The sequence below is a fragment of the Mus caroli genome, chromosome 8 (assembly GCF_900094665.2).
Source record: "Mus caroli chromosome 8, CAROLI_EIJ_v1.1, whole genome shotgun sequence".
In the NCBI taxonomy this organism is placed as follows: Eukaryota; Metazoa; Chordata; class Mammalia; order Rodentia; family Muridae; genus Mus; species Mus caroli.
The window spans coordinates 96,456,985-96,475,561 of NC_034577.1; the positions used below are offsets into that span (position 1 = coordinate 96,456,985).

Genomic DNA, 18,577 nt, shown 5'->3' on the forward strand with positions numbered 1-18,577 from the left:
AGAAGAGAAAGGCTCTTAAATTAGCTAGGTAAACTTTATTTTGTTCCAAATAAGGAACTCACACATGCAAAATACATGTACGTGTATACACATACACACACACACACACACACACACACACACACACCCCTAATACTGTTCACAATACTGGTTTCTGGGTATAAGCTTCTGAAACCAGGTTTCTGTTCCAGGCCCTCTCCGCACTCCGTCTCTTGTGCTGTCGCTGTCATGTCCAGGCGTGGTAGCACCTCACACCTCTAGACCAGGAGCTTTGCTTAGTCCCAGTGCCTGCACCAGGTCATCTCCAAGTCCACTCTTCAATGTCCGTCTCACTGCAGGGACAGAGCAGGGTTACAGGGGTGGGAGCCAGGGCAAGGGGAGATACGGGGAGCATCCCACGGCTTTGTAAGGGGATGCTCACAAGACTTTCGGTTGCCACGAGAGCGCTTCCTCTCCCGAGCAGCTAAGGCTCTAGGACCGCTCTTGGTTACTGACTGCACCAGCAGGTCCATTATCTCATCTGACGTGTCGGTGGGTGAGCCGGAGACTGCAGTCTCCTCAGGGGATGCAGCGGAGGGCCCCACTGCTGTGTGTGAGACGGGGGAACTGCTCTGGACCATACCTGAGGGAGACAGCAGAGAGAAATCAGGCAAAGGTGGCTTTAGAACACATTCCCCTAGCAGCAGCTGTGAGCCCTACCTCTGCTGCGTCGGCTGTGTGTGGCATCTTCCGGCCTGCTGGTAAGCAGGCTCTTCATGCTGGCATGATTGTCAGTATCACCCCGACCTGGCCCGCTGCCCACAGCCACTGGGACAGACAGGTTATTGGGGGCCTCCCCAGCCACACCTGAGAACTTCTCTGTCTAGACAGGGGAAGAAGGGTGGTTAAGAGCAAAGGGAGGGAACCATGAGGTGGCAGGCAAGCCCTGGAAGGGGGTGGGCACTCACCTCGGTAATCATGCGACCACGGGTCTTGTTGCGCTCACGGTATGTAGCCCGCTTCTGCTGCTGCTGCAGTACCCGTTCCCGACAAGTCCGATACTCAAGGGCAAACTCTCTCAGCGTGTGGCAGAACTGCATTATGCGTACATCCCTCGCTGCCTGTGGGGTATAGCCCAGGTAGAGCAGGAAGGCATGGAACCTAGGCAGGTTGGAAGGAGTGGGAGACTGGATCGTGAGTCTTCCTGGTGTTTAAGGGATGGTGGTGGCAGTCCTACCTCCCTCTGGCTCCTGGCCCCACCTGTTGCAGACTCGGCGATGCACTACTCTTAACATGGCTACCCGGCGGGTACACTGGGCCAGGAAGTGGGTGAGTCGAGCACGCAGAGCTGGGGAGAGCTCGTGCTTAGCCAAGCTCCGGAGGCTGTCCTCGGCAGCCTGGCTCCGGCACTCCAGCTGCCCTAGGTTCTCAGTCAGCTGCTCAAAGTCCACCTGAAAAGCAAGAGGGTACATATGTCACTGCTTGAGGCCTGAATGCCTCATGTTAGCACTGCCATGCCTGGCCTGTGACGATAAGAGGCCATGTGGCAGCTGTGCCCCGGTCCAGGCTGGATAGTTTGGGCGACAGTGTTTGTTCATTGTATGCCTGGGCAACTTAGATCCTGTCTCAGAAAGCAAAATGTGGGCAGTGGTATAGCTCGGTGGTGTAGAACGTTTGCGTTTATTGTATAAGACCCTGGATTGAGGCCCCTGCATCACCAAACAAACCAAAAACCGTAGAGTTTAGTACAATGACATACCAGTCCAATTGCTTCAAGCAAAACCAGAAAAGGTTACTTGGAAGAAGTGGCAAGTAAATAGGCCCAAAGAACTGAATGGCTGTGGTTAAGCTATTAAAGCCCACTGGCAGAGGATACAGCACACATACCCACATCCTGAGGAAACTGGTGCAGCAGCCCAGTGAGGTGGGAGGAGAAGGGGTCACCCCCAAGAAGCAATGCCCTGTTGTATGTCAACCAGTCTTAGTGGAATCACTGCCTGGTACTAACCTTGGCACAGCGGGTGAGGGCAGGAATTTCTGAGTAGAGGTCAGAGGAATCAGGTCGGGTCTGGAGCACCAGGGAGCAGAGATGATAGAGTAATGACTGCCGGCGCACTGTGTCCTTCACTTCTGACACCTTCTCCAGGTAGCTCAGCTCAAAGCCACTGCTCTGAAAGGACCCCGTCTCAGTCTGGTCCTAGCTGGATCCAGAGCCTGGACCTCCAGTCCCCAAGTGCTCTCTCACTTACCTGGGAACCATTGAGGAAGTTGCCCACAGCCAAAAGGGTAGCCAGAATGCAGCGGAAGGTGGCATTGTGCACCAGCTGTTCCATGCCCACTTTCAGATCAAACAGTGGCTCTGCAATTTCCTGGTGTGAGGGACGAGGAGCCATCAGGCCACATAGTCATAACTCACCTGTTCTTACCACCCCATCCCACTCCATGACCCACATACCCGCTCCATGCTTTCATAGTCCAGCTTGAAAGCCCAGAGTTGTAGGCGCGCAGCCAGGCCTCCAATGGAAGCAAGAGTCATCAGGAAATTCTCAGCTGGGCCGAGGGGTACATCGGGGTTGGCCAGCTGGGCTTCCTCAATCTTCTGCCGCTCTTCCTCCGTGGGCATCATTGTCAGCAGTTTCTGAAAATGCAGCCACCACCCCACAGAGGCCCTCAGTACTGACCTGAGGCCTAAGACCTTGTCTTCTTACCCCGCCCTAGGCCTTCTAGAGGAGCCCTGAGTTTGGGAGAATGCTCTACAGAAATGGCAGGCCTGTGCCCACCACTGGAAGGACTGGAAGCTCTACTGACCAAAGGGAAGAGCCAGTATTTCCCTCCTTATCCTTAGGGTAGCCCCACCTCAATGCCATCCTTGCTGACAGCAAACTCATCGAAGTTGAGCAGGGCAGCCTTGATGACGTGCACGGGTGGCAGAGTGGTTAGGCCAATGTTGATGGCATTGCTGCGCTTGGGGTCCAGCACTACAGTCATTGTCCGGCGGCCCTCACCAGCCTTCTGCAAGGTTGGGAGAATGGCATTTTAAGAAGGGGAAGAGGGAGCCGGGCAGTGGTGGCCTTTAATCCCAGCACTTGGGAGACAGAGGCAGGTGGATTTCTGAGTTCGAGGCCAACCAGGGCTATACAGAGAAATCCTGTCTTGAAAAACCAAAAGAAGGGGAAGAGGAGCTGGAAGGATTGCTCAGAGGTTAAGACCACTGACTGCTCTTCCAAAGGTCCCGAGTTCATTTCCCAGCAACCACATGGTAGATACAATCATCTGGAATGGGATCTGATGCCCTCTTCTGGTATGTCTGATACATAAAATTAATAACTAAATCTTTACAAAAGGGGTGGGGGGGAACTAGCTGGGGTAGCACCTTAAGCTAGCATGGTGGCATACACCTTTAACTCCAGCACTCAGGAGGATATCTGTGAGTCTAAGGCCAGCCTGGTCTAAAGAGCAAATTCCAGACAAACAAGGCCACACATAGAAACCTTGTCTGGGGGGAATAAAAAAAGGGCACTTAAGTTCTCTGAATGGCCTAATGAACCCATGACTGGAGATAAGAGACACACAGCCTGGGAATGGACTAATAATTCTTTTTTTTTTTTTTTTGTTTTTTTCGAGACAGGGTTTCTCTGTATAGCCCTGGCTGTCCTGGAACTAACTTTGTTGGACTAATAATTCTAATGAGGGTTCTGCTTACTCAGAGAGAGCCTTAAATGAGTTTCCTTTCCTTCCCATGTAGGGAAGGAAGCATTAGCTCTAATAACTCAGCCCCCTCAACTCCCAGTTCCTGCCCATCAAGCCCATTTACCTTGGTGGGTAGCACATCCTTGGCTCTGGACTCAAATAGGTGTTCCAGGCGGGCTGTGTCCACCGAGACGGGTTCCAGCGAGGCCCAGAGGGTAGGACAAGGCCCAAAGCGGCTTCTAGAGCACCCAGGGCCCCCGGCCAGCTTTAGTTCCCGCCAGAAAAGTTTTACTGTCTTCCTTTTGGTAGGGTGCCTTGGGCCGTCAAGTGCTGAGTGGGTAAAAGGCGCAGCCAGGGGTGGAGGTGGTGGGCAGGAACCTATGATGGGTGGGGGAGGTGGGGGCGGAGGTGGAGGGCAGGAGCCTGTGATGGGTGGAGGAGGTGGGGGCGGAGGAGGGGGAGCCCCAGAGAGTGAGGGCGATAGAGATGACAGGAAGGGAGATGTTTTTCCAGCCTCCACAGATTCCACATTCAGTGTATCCTGGTCTTCATCCTCCCCTAGATCTGAGAAGTCCAAGTCCCCAATGCAGAGCTTGGGGACACAGGTGGGAGGCTCCTGGATAGGCTCAGCCTTAGGGCTTGGTGGTGACACTGGCTTCTTGGGCTCTGGCTCAAGACTCCGCTGGGTGCGCAGCAGGATTCGGGAAACAGGGCTCTGGGGTGTCCTGGGTGCAGAGGCTGGCTCTGGGGAGTCCCACAGTTCCCTTGTGCCTAGGAAAAGATAAGTGACTGTCAGCCACAGGCCCTCTGTGGGGCACTAAAGCAACACGTCGGTGAGAGACGAGACAAGACGGATTGGTTCAGCAGTTAAGACCCTGAGTTCAGCTCCCAGCTCTACTCCTGGGTGGCTATAACCAAGCACCCAGAACTCCAGTCTCAGAGCACTAAGGCCCCTTCCCCATGGATACACAAATGAAAGGAGGTTTGCTGGTTTGTTTTTAGTATCTTAAGAAACATTTAATGTGCCGGCTGGTGGTGGCACACACCTTTAGTCTGCAGGCAGGCAGATCTCTATGAGTTCGAGACCAGCCTTGTTTACAGAGCAAGTTCCAGGACAGCAAAAGCTACACAGAGAAATCTTATCTCAAAAAACAAACTAATTTTATGTATATGAGTGTTTTGCCTTTATGTATGTCTGTGAACTGGTGCATGCCTGGAACCCATAGAGGTAATAAGCTATAAAATTTTACAAAGGAGGGGGGGGCCTGTCTATGAGTTTGAAAAAGTCAGATTAGGGATACATGGGAGAGGGTGAAAGGAGAAAAGAGAAGGAGAAAATGATATAATTATATTTTAATAAAAATTTATCAATTGGTGGTGGTTATAAACACCTTTAATCTCTGCAATTGGGAAGCAGAGGCAGGCAGGTCTCTGAGTTTGAGGTCAGCCTGGTCTACAGAGTGAAGACCAGGACAGCCAGGGCTACACAGAGAAACCCACTCTTGAAAAACAGAAACAATTATTAAGAAGGCAGCCTGGGATTTCCCCAAACTAGAGTTATTAGGCCCTTGTGAACTTCCATGTGAGTGTTGGGAACCCAATGCAGGTCCTCTCTCAGCTGCCGACTGAGCCCTCTCTCCGGTCCCCAGGGTTGGTTTCTTTAGCGGCTGGATTCTGCCTGAGCATCACTCACCTGATGATCCATCAGTGTCGTCCACCGTGGCTCCAGCCAGCGTCTCCGCTCGGCCTTGGGCCAGAGCAGCCTGCTTCTCCGTCTCTGCTGCCGCCACATTCTCCAGGAACCGGGCTCTGAAGAGAGAGGCATGTCAGCGGTGGTGTCTGACCCACATCCAGCCCAGGGTGGCACACATGCCTAGCTGAGCCACTGGGCACTGCCCTCAGTTGCAAGCACACACAGGCACGTGGAACAGTCCATGCACTAGGTATACCTCTGCTAACCCACCAACCCCACATCCCAGGAGTTACAACCAACTCGGTGTTCTTGGTCAAAGTACAGAAGTTCTACTTGACATCTAACTTGAAACCTTGTTAAGGAATCTATGTTCATTGTCCCGATTCTAAATAAGATCCTTAGAGTTAGGGAAGAAGATAGTTGTCCCAACAGGCACAACAGACTTCTTACAGGCCTGTCTGCTTTTGGGAGTTACAGTGGAGAAAAGGCCCTGTTAACAGTGTGCACTCAATATGTGTTGAAATATGAATGCCACCTATTTGTGTCTTCCCTTCCTTTCCTCTCTTCTCCTCAACCTCCCCCCTTTTTTTTTTGAGACAAAATCTCAGGTAGGTCAGACTATTCCAAAATCACTATGTAGCTGAAGATGACCTTGAACTCTCTCTTTTTTTTTTTTTTTTTTTTTTTTTTTTTTTTCAAGACAGGGTTTCTCTGTGTAACCCTGGCTGCCCTGGAACTCACTCTGTAGACCAGGCTGACCTCGAACTCAGAAATCCGCCTGCCTCTTGATGCTCTGTCTCCACCCCCAAGTGCTAGAATTACAAGGTGTGTGCTGCCACCATACCTGTTACTTCCTGACTTTCCTCCAGCTTGAAGTTCCTGTACCCACCCCACACACACACACACACACACCTCACTGTAAATACGTCTCCAAATTCATTCACAAGCTCTCTGTCCGCATCCACATCTCTGGTCTAAGATACTCAGCTATCACTGTTGAAGCTTAGGGATCACGATGATCCCAGGAAACGGTGCTCAGAGGTTAAGCCTTTGGGTTACTAAGGAATAAGTCTAGAAGAATGAGTTCCCGAGAATCCTCCTCGGGTGGCTACATCAGCTGCTGCTGGGCAAGCAAGGCTGAAGCCCTAAGCACATGGCAGGCTTGGCAGACTGGCCTCTATACTTACTCTAGCCTGGCCTGCCCAGGAAGGGACTGGGGGACAGGTGGACTCTCAGGGCAGCTGGGTAGGGGGATGAGAGGAAGACGTGGTAACTATGGTGCCAGCTCCATTCCAAGGCCCGCTTGTTCTACCCGTACAGAGCTGGACAGGAGTGTCACAGTGCCTTGCCATCCACAGTGGTAAGGAGAGAGGACTAGGGGTGGTTGGGACATGGGGGAAACAGACCGGAAGCTGGACAGGGTGCAGGGATCACAAAGACGACGGCGCACAAAAGGAAGGACAGAAACGGAAGGAGAGAGAGTGAAGAGGGAGACATGACAAGAGGCCAAGGCAGGTGAGGTGGAACACTGGAAAGAAATAAAGAGAAGCCACGGGAGGAGGAGGCCCCATTAGGACCAGTCCTCACCCTCCAGCAGTCACTTACCAAACGGGAGCAGTTTGGTGAAGTCTGAAAAGAGAGAGAGAGCAAGGCGTTTTGGGCAGAGGAGGCCGAGAGCCAGTGGAGGCGCGTAGAGTGGAGGGACAGTGGGAGACAGGACTTGGGGATGGGGCTTGGCCTCCCCACTTACTTGTAGACGCTTCTCTCACAGGAACTGTCCACTGACGGCCCCACGGAAATGGTAGGAAAGAGGTTCACTGAGGTTCTAAGAAGGCCAGAGGCTGGGCCAGTAGAGCTGAAGGCTGAATTTGTAGGCGGGGCGGAGCCAGTGGAGGGGGTGGAGCCTACTGGTGAGGCGGAGCCTGTAGAGCTAGAGGCGGGGCCTGTTAACAGTGGCGCCACGCCTGGCAGATTCCCCACTTCACACAGACCCAGGCATGTACTTACCCAGGTTCTGGGGCACGCACAGGGCAGCCTCCACCTTCTAGTGATCTTCGGCTCCTTTTACCCTCCTCCGAGGATGGCTTCCGCCGCTCTCGCCGACCACCTGCAGCAGCGGCGGCTGCAGCCTCTTCCATATCTCCATCCTCTAACCGAAGGGCGCTCTATCGGAGGTGGTCAGGACATGTGAGCGAGCAGCTGAGGCCCAATAAATGGGATAGGTACTTGGGAGCTGCACCCCTCCCCCGGCACACCTCATAGAGCGTTAGCTGGGTTCGCAGGTCAACATCAGTGCCAGCGGTGCCCAAGAAACGTTGGACCAGCGCTTCCATGCCCTGCTGCTCCAGAGCATCTGTCACATCATAGAAGGAGTCCTGGTCTGGGAGTGCCGCCAGCGTCTGGAAGGTGGATGCAGGAAGCCAAGGCTGAGGTTGATGTGGGGGATCGTGGGTCAAGGGTCCACAGTTGGCACCTAGTCTCGGTTCCATACCTTGTTAATGAGAGTGACAGTGTACACCAACAGCTCTGCATCAGCTCCATTCTTCTCCTCCAGGATGGACACCAAGTTGGCCCAGGGAAGAGTACCTGCGGCACAGAAAGGGGAGGAGTAACCACGGTAGTGGGGGTGGGGGGCCCGGAGCAGTAGGAGAGAGGGCTGAGAGATGGAGAAAGGGAAAGAGAGGCTCTGACCGGTGGCGCTGGCTACAGCGTTGACTGCCTGGATGAACAGCGGCGCGTTGTTCTCGGAATACTCCACAAACACCAGCAGCAGCTTCAGGGCTGTCTTTACCACCAAGCGGGACTGGGGGAGAAGCCAATTCACATGAGTGGGGCTTGGATCAGACTGTTAGTTCCTGGAGGAGGGGGAAGGGCTCCTGGGGCTGGATGTAGGAAGACCCTAGTTGGGACCTGGGCTTGGAGGTGCAGCTTAGTTTTCTAGGAACCTCAGGCTTACTCCAACCACTTTGCAGAAGAGGAAATTGAGGCTCAGTGGGACCCAAAGGGGAAAGGGTACATATGTCTGGGTAAAGCCACTTACCAGGCTAGCACACAGGGTATACAGCCACTGCACGGTCTCGCTGTGGGCCACCACCCCCAGCATCCCATCCACAAACAGCATCAGTTGGCCCAGGGCTAGAGACAGAAAATGGGAAGAGGTCAGGGTGGGGAGGGGAGGCATGGGACCGAAGACCAAGGGGGAAAGTATGGCGCTGACCTCGAAGGATGTAGCTCTGGTAGTTGTGGTCTGCAGCAGCACCCACGCGGATCAGGCAACTCAGACCCTCCGAGTGCACAAATTCGGGCACCAGGTCCTTGTCTTCCTGTGGGCACCATGGGCAAGTTTAAGGGGGACTGGGCGGGACGCCAACCCTCAGCCCACCTCTGGATCTTACCTGGAATATCTGCTTTAATGAGAAGAGAGATCGGCGGAGCTCGGGGCCACTGGAGCCATACAGCTTTTCTACAAGGGATAAGTGGGGGAACACAGACACCGTCTTCTTCCACTAGCATAACCGAAGCTTCTAGTATCCTCAAGCCTGCCTTGTACTCTGACTCTGGGCACCCTCCCCTGTCACCATGACTGCAGTCCAGCTGTGGCATGGATCCTGGCCCAGAAGGAAAGGACAGGAAAGGGAGAGAGGAGGACACACCAGATCTCCAACCCACCCAGTTCATAGCCCAGCACAGGTCCGAAAGAAGCTAAGGCCCACTAGGCTGTGTGAGAAAAGAAGGGGACAAGACGGCAGGAGATGACACACACATACTTACCCAAGATAGCATTGACCCTCACGGAGAGCTGGGTCCGCAGGATTAACGTGGGCTTCCGCCCTTTGCTAAAAGCAAGTAGCCATGTTAGTGGCTCCCAGCAGATTCTGCAGAATCCCCAGCCTCAAAGCAGAGCCATCTAAAGACATCTACATGTGAACCCTGGCCCGCTCCTTCCCTCCCAACTACTAATCTGGGGGTCCAAGGGTTAGCCGAACAGGAGAGATTTTATAAACACAGGTACTGAGGTATGAGAGCACCCCCATTTCCACATAATTGTGGGTACCAGCCCCCGGCATTGTTCTCTGCACTGGCCTACAGCCCAGGCTGTACACAGAGTATCTCAGCTGCTGATACCTGAGCTGGGCCCCAGTGGGGCCCGGGGTTGGAGGCTCTGGCCAGACCTCCTCAAATGGGAAGGGTTCCCTGGCCTCCCTCACCCTTTCAACTCTGACCTGATCTCTTCATAGAAGCCCTCCAGCATCTCCCGCTGTTCTTCTAGGGACAGCTCCGGGTCCAGGTAGTATCCGGAGGGAGACACTTGCAATGCACAGTCCTCCAGCTGGAAACAAAGGGACATAGCTATCAGGGCTGGTGCTGCAGCTCAGATTTTTGCCGTCTGTTTTGTTTCTGTGCTATTAGGAATCAAGCCCACATGTTAAACCATCGAGCTACAGCCCTGGAGGGTTTTTTGGGGGGTGGGGGTTGGTCGGTTGGTTGGTTTTGCTTTTTATTTTTGCATTAACAAACCACAAATAAGGAAGGGCCACAGAGGAAGAGAGAGGGAAGTGGCTGCCTTCAAGGAAGTTCACAGCCTGGAGGGGTGATAAGCTTCAGCCACAAAAGCATTCAAGCTCAGAGAGAAAGTATTAACGGTTTATGGAGGTGCAGAGCCAGCTGGGAATTCCTGTCGGGCCGATCCAGACTCCCTACTCCCTCCAGGTCGCAGCAGCTTCTGGTCAGCTTTTTGTCCTTTCCCCAAGTAAGCTACAGTTACAACCATTCTGGGTGAACTTCAGGTGAGCTAATTTTTGAGTCTGATGCCATCAGACCCTACATGAGAAGACACCGGCCCCATCCCTGGTTTGTTTCTCCTCTTTTACCCCTGTAATCCTGGCTCAATATTGGGCCTTTAAAAAAAATGACCGTAAGTGCTAGTGAGATGGTTCAGTGATTAAGAGCACTGGCTGCTGTTCTCTCGGAGGATCTGGGTTCAGATCCCAGCGCTCACATGACAGCTTACAATAGTGTGTCACTTCAGCTCCAGGCTTCCACAGGCACTCGGCTCACAGGTAGCACACAGTCAGACAGGAAAGCCAAGACCCCTACTCATTCAAAATAAAATAAAAACCTTTCTTTTTTTTTTTGTTTGCTTGTCTATCGAGAGAAGGTTTCTCTCTGTATCCTCTGTATCCTGTTGTCATGAAACTCGATCTGTGGAGCAGGCTGACCTTGAACTCACAGAGGTCTGCCTGCCTCTGCCTCCTAGCAAAAAAAAAAAAAAAAAAAAATCAATCTTAAAAAAAAGAGAGAGAATGTTTATAGAGAAGGGTAACTTCCAGATACTCCAGGGGTAACCTTGTGCCTCTCTCTCCCTGACACTCCCCCCCCCCCCAGCACAGTGCTGATATGCAGAGCTAATCAAGATCTGTGTGCCCGCCCACTATCTTGAGTAACTGTTCTTGAGGTGCTATGTCACAGGGTGAAAATGCCTCTGGGAAAAAAGGGGGACCTTCTGGTAGCTGTCTTACTAGGCAAGTCACCTCTATCATTTTTCCTATGACTTGCTCAACTCTGCCCAGCTTTGAACCTCACCCAAGGGCTTTCGGCTCTTCTTGGTCCCAGGGTGGAGAGGCTGGGGGCCAGTACAGCTTCTATCCCTTCTTCTGCCTCTGGTTAGCTCAGAGCCTGAACTTTCTCCTTCCTGACAGTTTAGCCTGTGGGGCTCTTAGGTGACGCACCCACCCCCACCCCACCCCACCCCACCCCCTTGCCTGGGACATGGGACACAGGACAAACACTCCAGCCTGTTTGTCCCACTTCCTGCCTGGCTGCCTGCCCTTCCTTGGGCGCCTTGGGCAGGCTTAACCTCTCTTTCCTTCCAGGGAGCAGAGTCATCTCCTGGGTCTACTGGGGAACAGGTCTGAGAGGAGGCAGCAAGGTACACAGGTGAGGTTATCTTGTCAGTGCGAGCTTAAGTGACAGCACCCAACATTCCTCTCAGTCTCTCTTCCTACACAGACTCATCAGCCTGCTCCTGAGCCCACCCCACTGAAGCCCAGCTACAAGGCCCCCGGTACTGGTTAAACCTGGGGACTTTAGATATACCTCTCCCAAGGATTGCCTCCAAATCACACACAGACTAGCTCATTCAACAGAACATCCATGAACCAGAAACTGGTTTTAGGTCTGCAGGACACAGCAGGAAACATCTCTGCTGACTTTTCCTTCCAGCCCAGCCAAGGAGACAAGTCAGCCTTGACTCAGAAGAGACTCACTAATTAATAAAGGTGGATTCACAACTTCCATGAGTTCTAAGAGGAGGTATCAAACTGCTATAAATGCCTGACAACTTGGAATACCCAGATGTGTGGCTAGGAATGGCTGAGCACAGGCCAAAGTAGCACATCTGGAGATGTTAGGCCCGCCGTTCCGTTCTTCCTTCCTCCATGGAACATGCATCACCACCCTAAGTAAACTGGGAATGGTCCTCTCCCTCCGAGATGAGATCCGGGCCAAGGGTCCAGCCCTGAAGGCTAAGTGGCCACCACTCCAGCATCCTCGGCTAAACAGGTTTAAGCTTTTGTCCTGGATGCAGATGCAAGCTCTCCAAACATTTCACCCATCCAATCCTGCCAAGGGTCCATCATAGGGAAAGATCTAGAGAGAGCATGCAGCCTGATACCATCACGTCAGTTTCTGCTCTCAGCTATTTGTCCTGAGTGGAAATAGGAGGTCGGGCGCCAGGCCCAGGCCCAGAGCAAGGACAGACTTCCTGCCAGCAAGATGGGGCTTATCCTTCACACCCTCTGGCCCCTTCCTTCTGAGAGGCAAACCTCTGGGACTCTTTTCTCACACCCTGGGGGGTCAGCCGGGCTTGAGCAAGACCCAATTTCCAATGACATTGCTCTAGGCCGGCATAATAATGGGCCTCTATCTCAAACCCCAGCTCTTGTCTTCCTCACATCTGGCCTCCATCTTCGGGTACTCCCTCCCTCATTTTTCCCAGGCTTCCTTCACCTTGGCCACCAGCCATGAATCTCCTTAGTCCCCCAGCTTAGGCTTTTTGGCAGTCAAAACCCATGTGGACCTGGATCCTTTGCAGGAGTAGTAAAGGCAACGGCTCAAGCCTGTTTTTTTTGTTTTTTTTGGGTTTTTGTTTGTTTGGTTTGGTGTTTTGAGACAGGGCACACTATGTAGCACTCACTGTTCTGAAACTCATGTCATAGACTAGGCTAGCCTTGAATTCAGAGATCCTTCTGTCTCTGTGCTGGGATTAAAAGCATGCAGCTCTATTCCTGGCTCCTCTGTTTGTTTTTAATAAATAAATAAATAAATAAATAAATTTTTTACAGGGGTGGAAACCAAACAGCCTTTTTCATGTTGACAAGTACTTGATCACTGGGCAAAATCCTTACTTTATTATCTACTCATTACTTAAAAAAAAAAAAATTAAAACACCAATATGAACTAACCAGTAACCCCAGAGCTCCCTGGGACTAAACCACCAATTAAAGAAAACACATGGAGGCACTCGTGTCTCTAGCTGCATATGTAGCAGAGGATGGCCTAGTCGGTCATCAATGGGAGGACAGGTCCTCAGTCCTGTGAAGGTTCTATGCCCCAGTATAGGGGAATGCCTGGGCCAGGAAGCGGGAGTGGGTGGGTTGGGGAACAGGGGTAGGGGGAGAGGATAGGGGATTTTCGGAGGGGAAACTGGGAAAGGGGATAACATTTGAAATGTAAATAAAGAAAATATCTAATAAAAAATGATTTACTGTTAGGAGTGGTGGTGCATTCCTTTAATCCCTTCACTTGGGAAGCAGAGGCAGCAGGCCAGTCTTTGAGTTCAAAGCCAGCCTGGTCTACAGAGCAAGTTCCAGGACGGCCAGAGCTATTACACAGAGAAACTCCATCTCAAAAACAAAACAAATTTCTAAAAAACAAACAAAAAAATTTATTTACTTACTCCTGTGTATATGAGTATCTGTGTGTGCGCCAAGCTGCTCAAGGAGGACAGAGAAGACCTCTCCTTTACTCAGTACTCAGTACAGGCGTAGCATCCTTGCCCAGAGCCATAACACTAGCCCCCTACTGTTTTTGCTAACAATGTAATCACTAAGAAAGAATAGACAGGGCAGGGAACAAGGCAGATAGAGAGGAGGGTAGAATTCATGCTCAAGGACTCTTGTAATTGGACCTCAGACTACAGGACCCTTTGCTCTGAATAGCAAGCTTCCCTGTTATCTGAGTCTCTAGCTACCCCGTGATCACCTAGATAAGCTGACCAGGATGTACCTTAGGCAAAGAAACCTGCCTTTGTTATCCGCCTCTTCAGTTCTAGATAACAGACTGCCTTTTAAAAGAAAAAAAAAAAAAAAAAAAAGGTAAAAAGGTACCTATAGTCCAGGTTAGTCTAGAGCTTGCTATATAGATGAGTCCAGGTCTTCCTGCCTCCACCTCCCAAGTGTTGGTTTGGTGTTATAGGCCATACACACACACACACATACATAAACATACATACATATACATACACGCACATACCGCCTATACATACATATACACAGACATACAGCCTATATATGTATACATACACAGAGACATACAGCTTGCGTGTATATACACACACACATACACAAACATACAGCCTATACACACACACATATACATGCATACACACAGACATACAGCTATACATACATACACACACCCTATAACACACATAGTATATAATATATACCACCATGCCTGGCTTACAATGTCCAGTTTTCCTTTTCTGCTCTCACCACTCCTGTTCCCTTTCCTCCCCTCTTCCTTTCTGGATCGGGTCTCTTACTGCAATCCATACTAGCTTTAAATGTGGGGCACGCTTCCTAACTTAGCTATCCAAATGCTGGGGTAGTAGGTGCAAGCCACCACGCCTCACTTTAGGCTCCCTTAGGTTTGTGAGTTTGACAAGTGAGCAGCTCAGAAATACAGTGAATCAGTCAGGTCTGGTGGTGCACACCTAAACTTGCAGGACCCAGAGAAGGAGCGTCACAAGCCTGATGTATGACACGCATATTGAGTTCCATGCCAGCCAGGGATATATGATGAGACCCAATCTCAAAAGAACAAAATAGCACTGGGGGCAGAGGGAGTGGAGCAGGTGGGTCCCTGTGAGTTCCAGGCCACCTAGGCCTCCACAGGTAGATCCTGTCTCAAAAATAAAAACCAAACAAAAAATCCAAAACCAAACAAAAGTTAACTGCCGCAGGCAAACACAGCCCCAAATGAAACCAGGGTTAACTGGCCCGTATTTTAGGTGCGTGGGTCTTGGACATGTTCCAGAAAACCCTGACAGAGAAGTGGACAGAAGGCCAGGACCTGCAATATCGTTACTAAACTGCTTGGATTCTGCAAATACCCCAAACTGGTCTTCCCAGTTCTAGTGAGAGAACACAAAGTGCACTTACACACACGCTCTCGCTCGCGCTCTCTCTCTCTCTCTCTCTCTCACACACACACACACACACATACACACACACACATACACACACACACATACACACACACAAACCTATCTACTACTACATGTCTACCACTTCCAGGACCTAAGCTGTGGGCTCTCTCACCTGGCTATGGCCCAACACCTTTAGTTTAGAAGGACTGGCTGATGGAATGTGCAGACTACAGGCAGGCAGGGAAACGGCCACTTCTTGCTCCTGCTCCAATTTTCTACTCTTCCAAAGACTCCTGTAGTAGACAACTGAAGAGCTCATTGACCAACAGATAAACCCCATAGGCCTCTTAACCCTTAGTGGGGGGTAGACATGGTGGCCTATGCCTATAAAGCTAACATTCATGAGCCCAAGGTAGGAAGAACAGGAATTTGAGGACAACTTATGAAACTTGCCTGGAAGAAAACATTCTAGGTGGGGGAGTAGGGTGGGTGGGGCTGTAGCTCAGCTGCGAGGTGCCTATCTAGACTGCAGGAAGCCCTGGGTTTTACACTGCCAAAACCAAACAGAACCACAAACATCTTTGGGGACTCCTCCGATTAGCATCTATCCCTTTGGGTCAGGTTCACACTAGAGCTCTGAGGGGTAAACTGAAGGGGGAGCGGGGGGGGGGGTGTCGGGACATATTCTGGCACCGTTGTTCACCTTTGTCCTCTTTTAGTCACGGCCAGCGGAGGAAACAATGGTAATGAGCAGGACACCTAAGGGCAAACTCAGATGAGGGGACTCTGTAGCCTTTACAGCAAGGTTAAAGAATCAATTCCAGTCCCTCTTCCCAGAGCCCAGGAAAATGTGTATTATAGATGCAGTGGGGCTTTGGCTCTCAGGAAAAACTTCTAAGGCTCTTCCCAGAAATAAAGATAGGACTGATAAATTGGAATTAGGGTATTGACATCAAAGGGTCAATTCTCCCCTGGGGCTGGACAAGTCCTTGGGCTGACAGAGCCCAAGCATAACCAGAAGACTCTGGAGTTCCCCTAGGGACACTAGGCCTAGCCTATGGTATTGCCAGGCTTCCCCACCCCCAGCCAGGACAGAAGATGAGTCAGAGGCTGTGGCCAGGAGCTTCCTCCTAGACATGGAGGAAATGAGCAAAGTTTCTCAGGCTGGCAAAGCTCTGAATGGCTTAAAAAGGAGCCCCTGGGGGAAACTTGAGTCCAACTGGGTGTGGGGTAGGAGTCCCAGGGAGGCTGCAGGGTCTGCAGGGATGACAGAATCCAGAATGGGAGGACAGAGGTCTCTTGATTGTGATCTACCTTCTGCCAGACAATTCCACAGAGAAGGAAGCAGTGGATACAGGAAACCTATCGTCCTAGTTTTGCCCAATAGCCTACACAAGTGATGCCTGGGTGTCCAGCCCATCTCTCTTCTGGAAGGCAAGCAAGGTCGACTTAACCCATGCCTGTGCCCCTGGGGCACCCACTTAGAGACCTGGAGAGGAACCAGCTGTTGAAATTTCCTGCAAGGAGCCCTGATCTCCTCCTCCCACTGTTCTCGGATGTCCCTACCCCTGCCCTTTTTCTCAGTCCCTCTTCCTCCCGCATTCTATTTTGAGTCTGTGGTCACAGTTTATATTTGGGACAAGCACATCACAGTGCATCTGACCATTCCTGGCAAAGCTATCAACTCCAAGAGTTCTGGCTCTACACAGTGTGGTAACTTTATGCCCTTCCCAAAGCCAGGGGTGGGGGTAGGGGCAGTTCTCCCTGCAGCAGGTAGGAGATCCTAAAGATGGTCAGATCAGGAAGTACAGAGCTGGGTGGGGCTTGGAGTGTCCTCAGTTATGGAGCAGAGAACAGGACACAGCACCTGGTTGGGGAGACACTTTTATATCCATTCATATTTCTACACACACACACACACACACACACCACACACACTGAACCCAGGGGCCTTGCTGTACAGGTCAAAAACATGCAATGCATTTTCTACATGAAGAAGAGGTTCTGAATCTCGTTTTTGAACATGCCAGGCCTGGTCCCAACTGTGAAGAAGGGTCTAGAGTAAGAGAAGCATCGTCTGCTCTCTAGCCTTATACATGCATGTATTTGTGATATTGGGGATCGAACCCTGGGCCTTGTACATACTAGGCAAAGTGCTACCGTCTCGGCCATCACCTTAATCCTGGCCACGGATTTTCATTAGTATTGTGGGTAAGTGGACTCAGTTCCACACCCCTTTCTCCCTGGTCTGTCTAAACAGTTGCAATTCTGCACCCTTTTCTCTGTAGTCTGTATACTAAATGCCAGGTGACCTCAGACTGGGCACGCTTCCTCCAGACCCCTCTGAACAGAGCAGTAGAAGAGCAGACTACACACACACACAAAAAACCAAAACTCTGGAGGTGGGCAGAATGCTGCATTCTTCCAGCTGTGGTCTTAAAGAGCTGGGGCTCTGCCTGGCCACTGGCCACTCCCCAGGCCAAGTTTCGCCGACCCCCTCCTGCTTGCACTTGGAGGCAGGGCTGGCTGCAACGCGAGGAATGCAGTCTAGAAGCCTGGAGCCTAGGGCACATTCCAGGGAAGACCCCGGGCCTAAGGGCCATGTTTACGCAACCCCGCGCCCAACTGAGGCACCCCATCAACTCCTTCCCATCTCCCTCCCAGCTCCCAGCTAACCCGCAGGTCAGGAACCCTGGGGGGTGGTAGTGTGTATGCCTCTGGGAGTCCTGGCCCGGAAAAAGCAAGCCGGAAAGGGATGCCTGCGGGGAGGTGGAGGGGAGGCCAGAAGGAGGGGAGGGGTGGTCCTGCTGGACATACGGAAAAATACCTCTCTAACTGAGCAAAGTCGGCCTAGGAACGTAGGCAACTAGGGTAGGCCAGCGGTTTAAAATTAGACTGGTCCACCCCCTCCCTTCCAGGCGTAGGCCACCAGCGGCGGGCCTAAAGGACCACGGGGGCGGTGACGCAAAGGGCTTTCCCACCCGGGCAGCCTCCCATGAGCGCACGGCCGCTTCCAAGGGACTCCTCTCATCCTGGCTGGGACTCTAGTCTTCACCAGCGCTGGAGAGACTGTATTCCAAGGACCCAACCCAGCCGGTAGCCTAGATCCCCTCTACGATTGCTCCCTAAACCCGCCCCTCTTTGGGGCCCCGCCCCCGACTACCTGGAGCAGGTGGAAGTCTGTCCCTTCCCAACTCCACTTCCCCAACCCGCTACAACCACAGCAGCAACCCTGGCAAAGAGGCAGCGAGGGGACTCCAAGCACCTCTTCAGGAGGGCCTAACTTTCAAGGGGAGCCCGAGTGGAGCAAATCACAAACTCTCATTTTCCTTCTATACTGTCCCCTCAACTTGAGTCTCCCCCTGTAGGGAGAGGAGCATAGACGTTAGGACCCCGGCCGGAGACTTTTCTGGAGGCGAGCACCCGCCCGTGACGATCTCTCTCCTAGAAGCACTGTCTGTCCACCGCCCACCTCAACCTCCGCAGCGCCCCTCACCTTAAGAGGCGCCCCCAGGAGTCGGTGCAGAGCAGGGATCTGCGCACTCAGGGGCAGAGCCCCGTCCAGGCTGCAGGTGGGGGCCCGGCGTGGTTCCGGGAAGTTGGCACAAGCGAAAGGGTCGGTGTCTTCCAGGTACTGCACTCTCACAGTTACCACGGATACTGGGTCCCCATCCCCGCGCTGTTCCTCGCCCGCCATGGCTCTGCCACCGGCTACCGCTGGACGCCTCTTGTGTCCCCTGCAAATGCTGCAACTTCAAGTCGACTAAACTTTGCTGTTAGGGCCG

At 52.1% G+C, this 18,577-nt stretch overlaps 1 protein-coding gene across 4 annotated transcripts; it reads right to left on the minus strand.

Annotated features, from left to right (window-relative positions):
• Positions 1 to 15: 15 nt before the first annotated feature.
• On the minus strand, positions 16 to 18,555 carry Fhod1 (formin homology 2 domain containing 1). Of its 4 annotated transcripts, XM_029480904.1 has the most exons (24): positions 18,289 to 18,555; positions 9,586 to 9,692; positions 9,134 to 9,198; positions 8,758 to 8,825; positions 8,580 to 8,685; positions 8,403 to 8,497; positions 8,054 to 8,165; positions 7,854 to 7,948; positions 7,618 to 7,761; positions 7,370 to 7,527; positions 7,113 to 7,292; positions 6,968 to 6,991; positions 6,550 to 6,603; positions 5,363 to 5,478; positions 3,794 to 4,440; positions 2,836 to 2,991; positions 2,435 to 2,617; positions 2,229 to 2,348; positions 1,988 to 2,149; positions 1,240 to 1,430; positions 948 to 1,140; positions 700 to 862; positions 422 to 622; positions 16 to 332 (listed from the first exon to the last, which is right to left on the minus strand). In XM_029480904.1, exons 1-24 carry the CDS (start codon positions 18,487 to 18,489, stop codon positions 250 to 252), a joined length of 3,624 nt encoding a protein of 1,207 aa, XP_029336764.1. In that variant the 5' UTR covers positions 18,490 to 18,555; the 3' UTR covers positions 16 to 249. The 4 variants fall into 4 exon arrangements, with proteins under 4 accessions (XP_029336764.1, XP_021026305.1, XP_029336762.1 ...); XM_021170646.2 differs by lacking the exons at positions 6,550 to 6,603; positions 6,968 to 6,991; XM_029480902.1 differs by lacking the exons at positions 16 to 332; positions 700 to 862; positions 6,550 to 6,603; positions 6,968 to 6,991 and having other exon boundaries at positions 428 to 622.
• Positions 18,556 to 18,577: the final 22 nt, after the last annotated feature.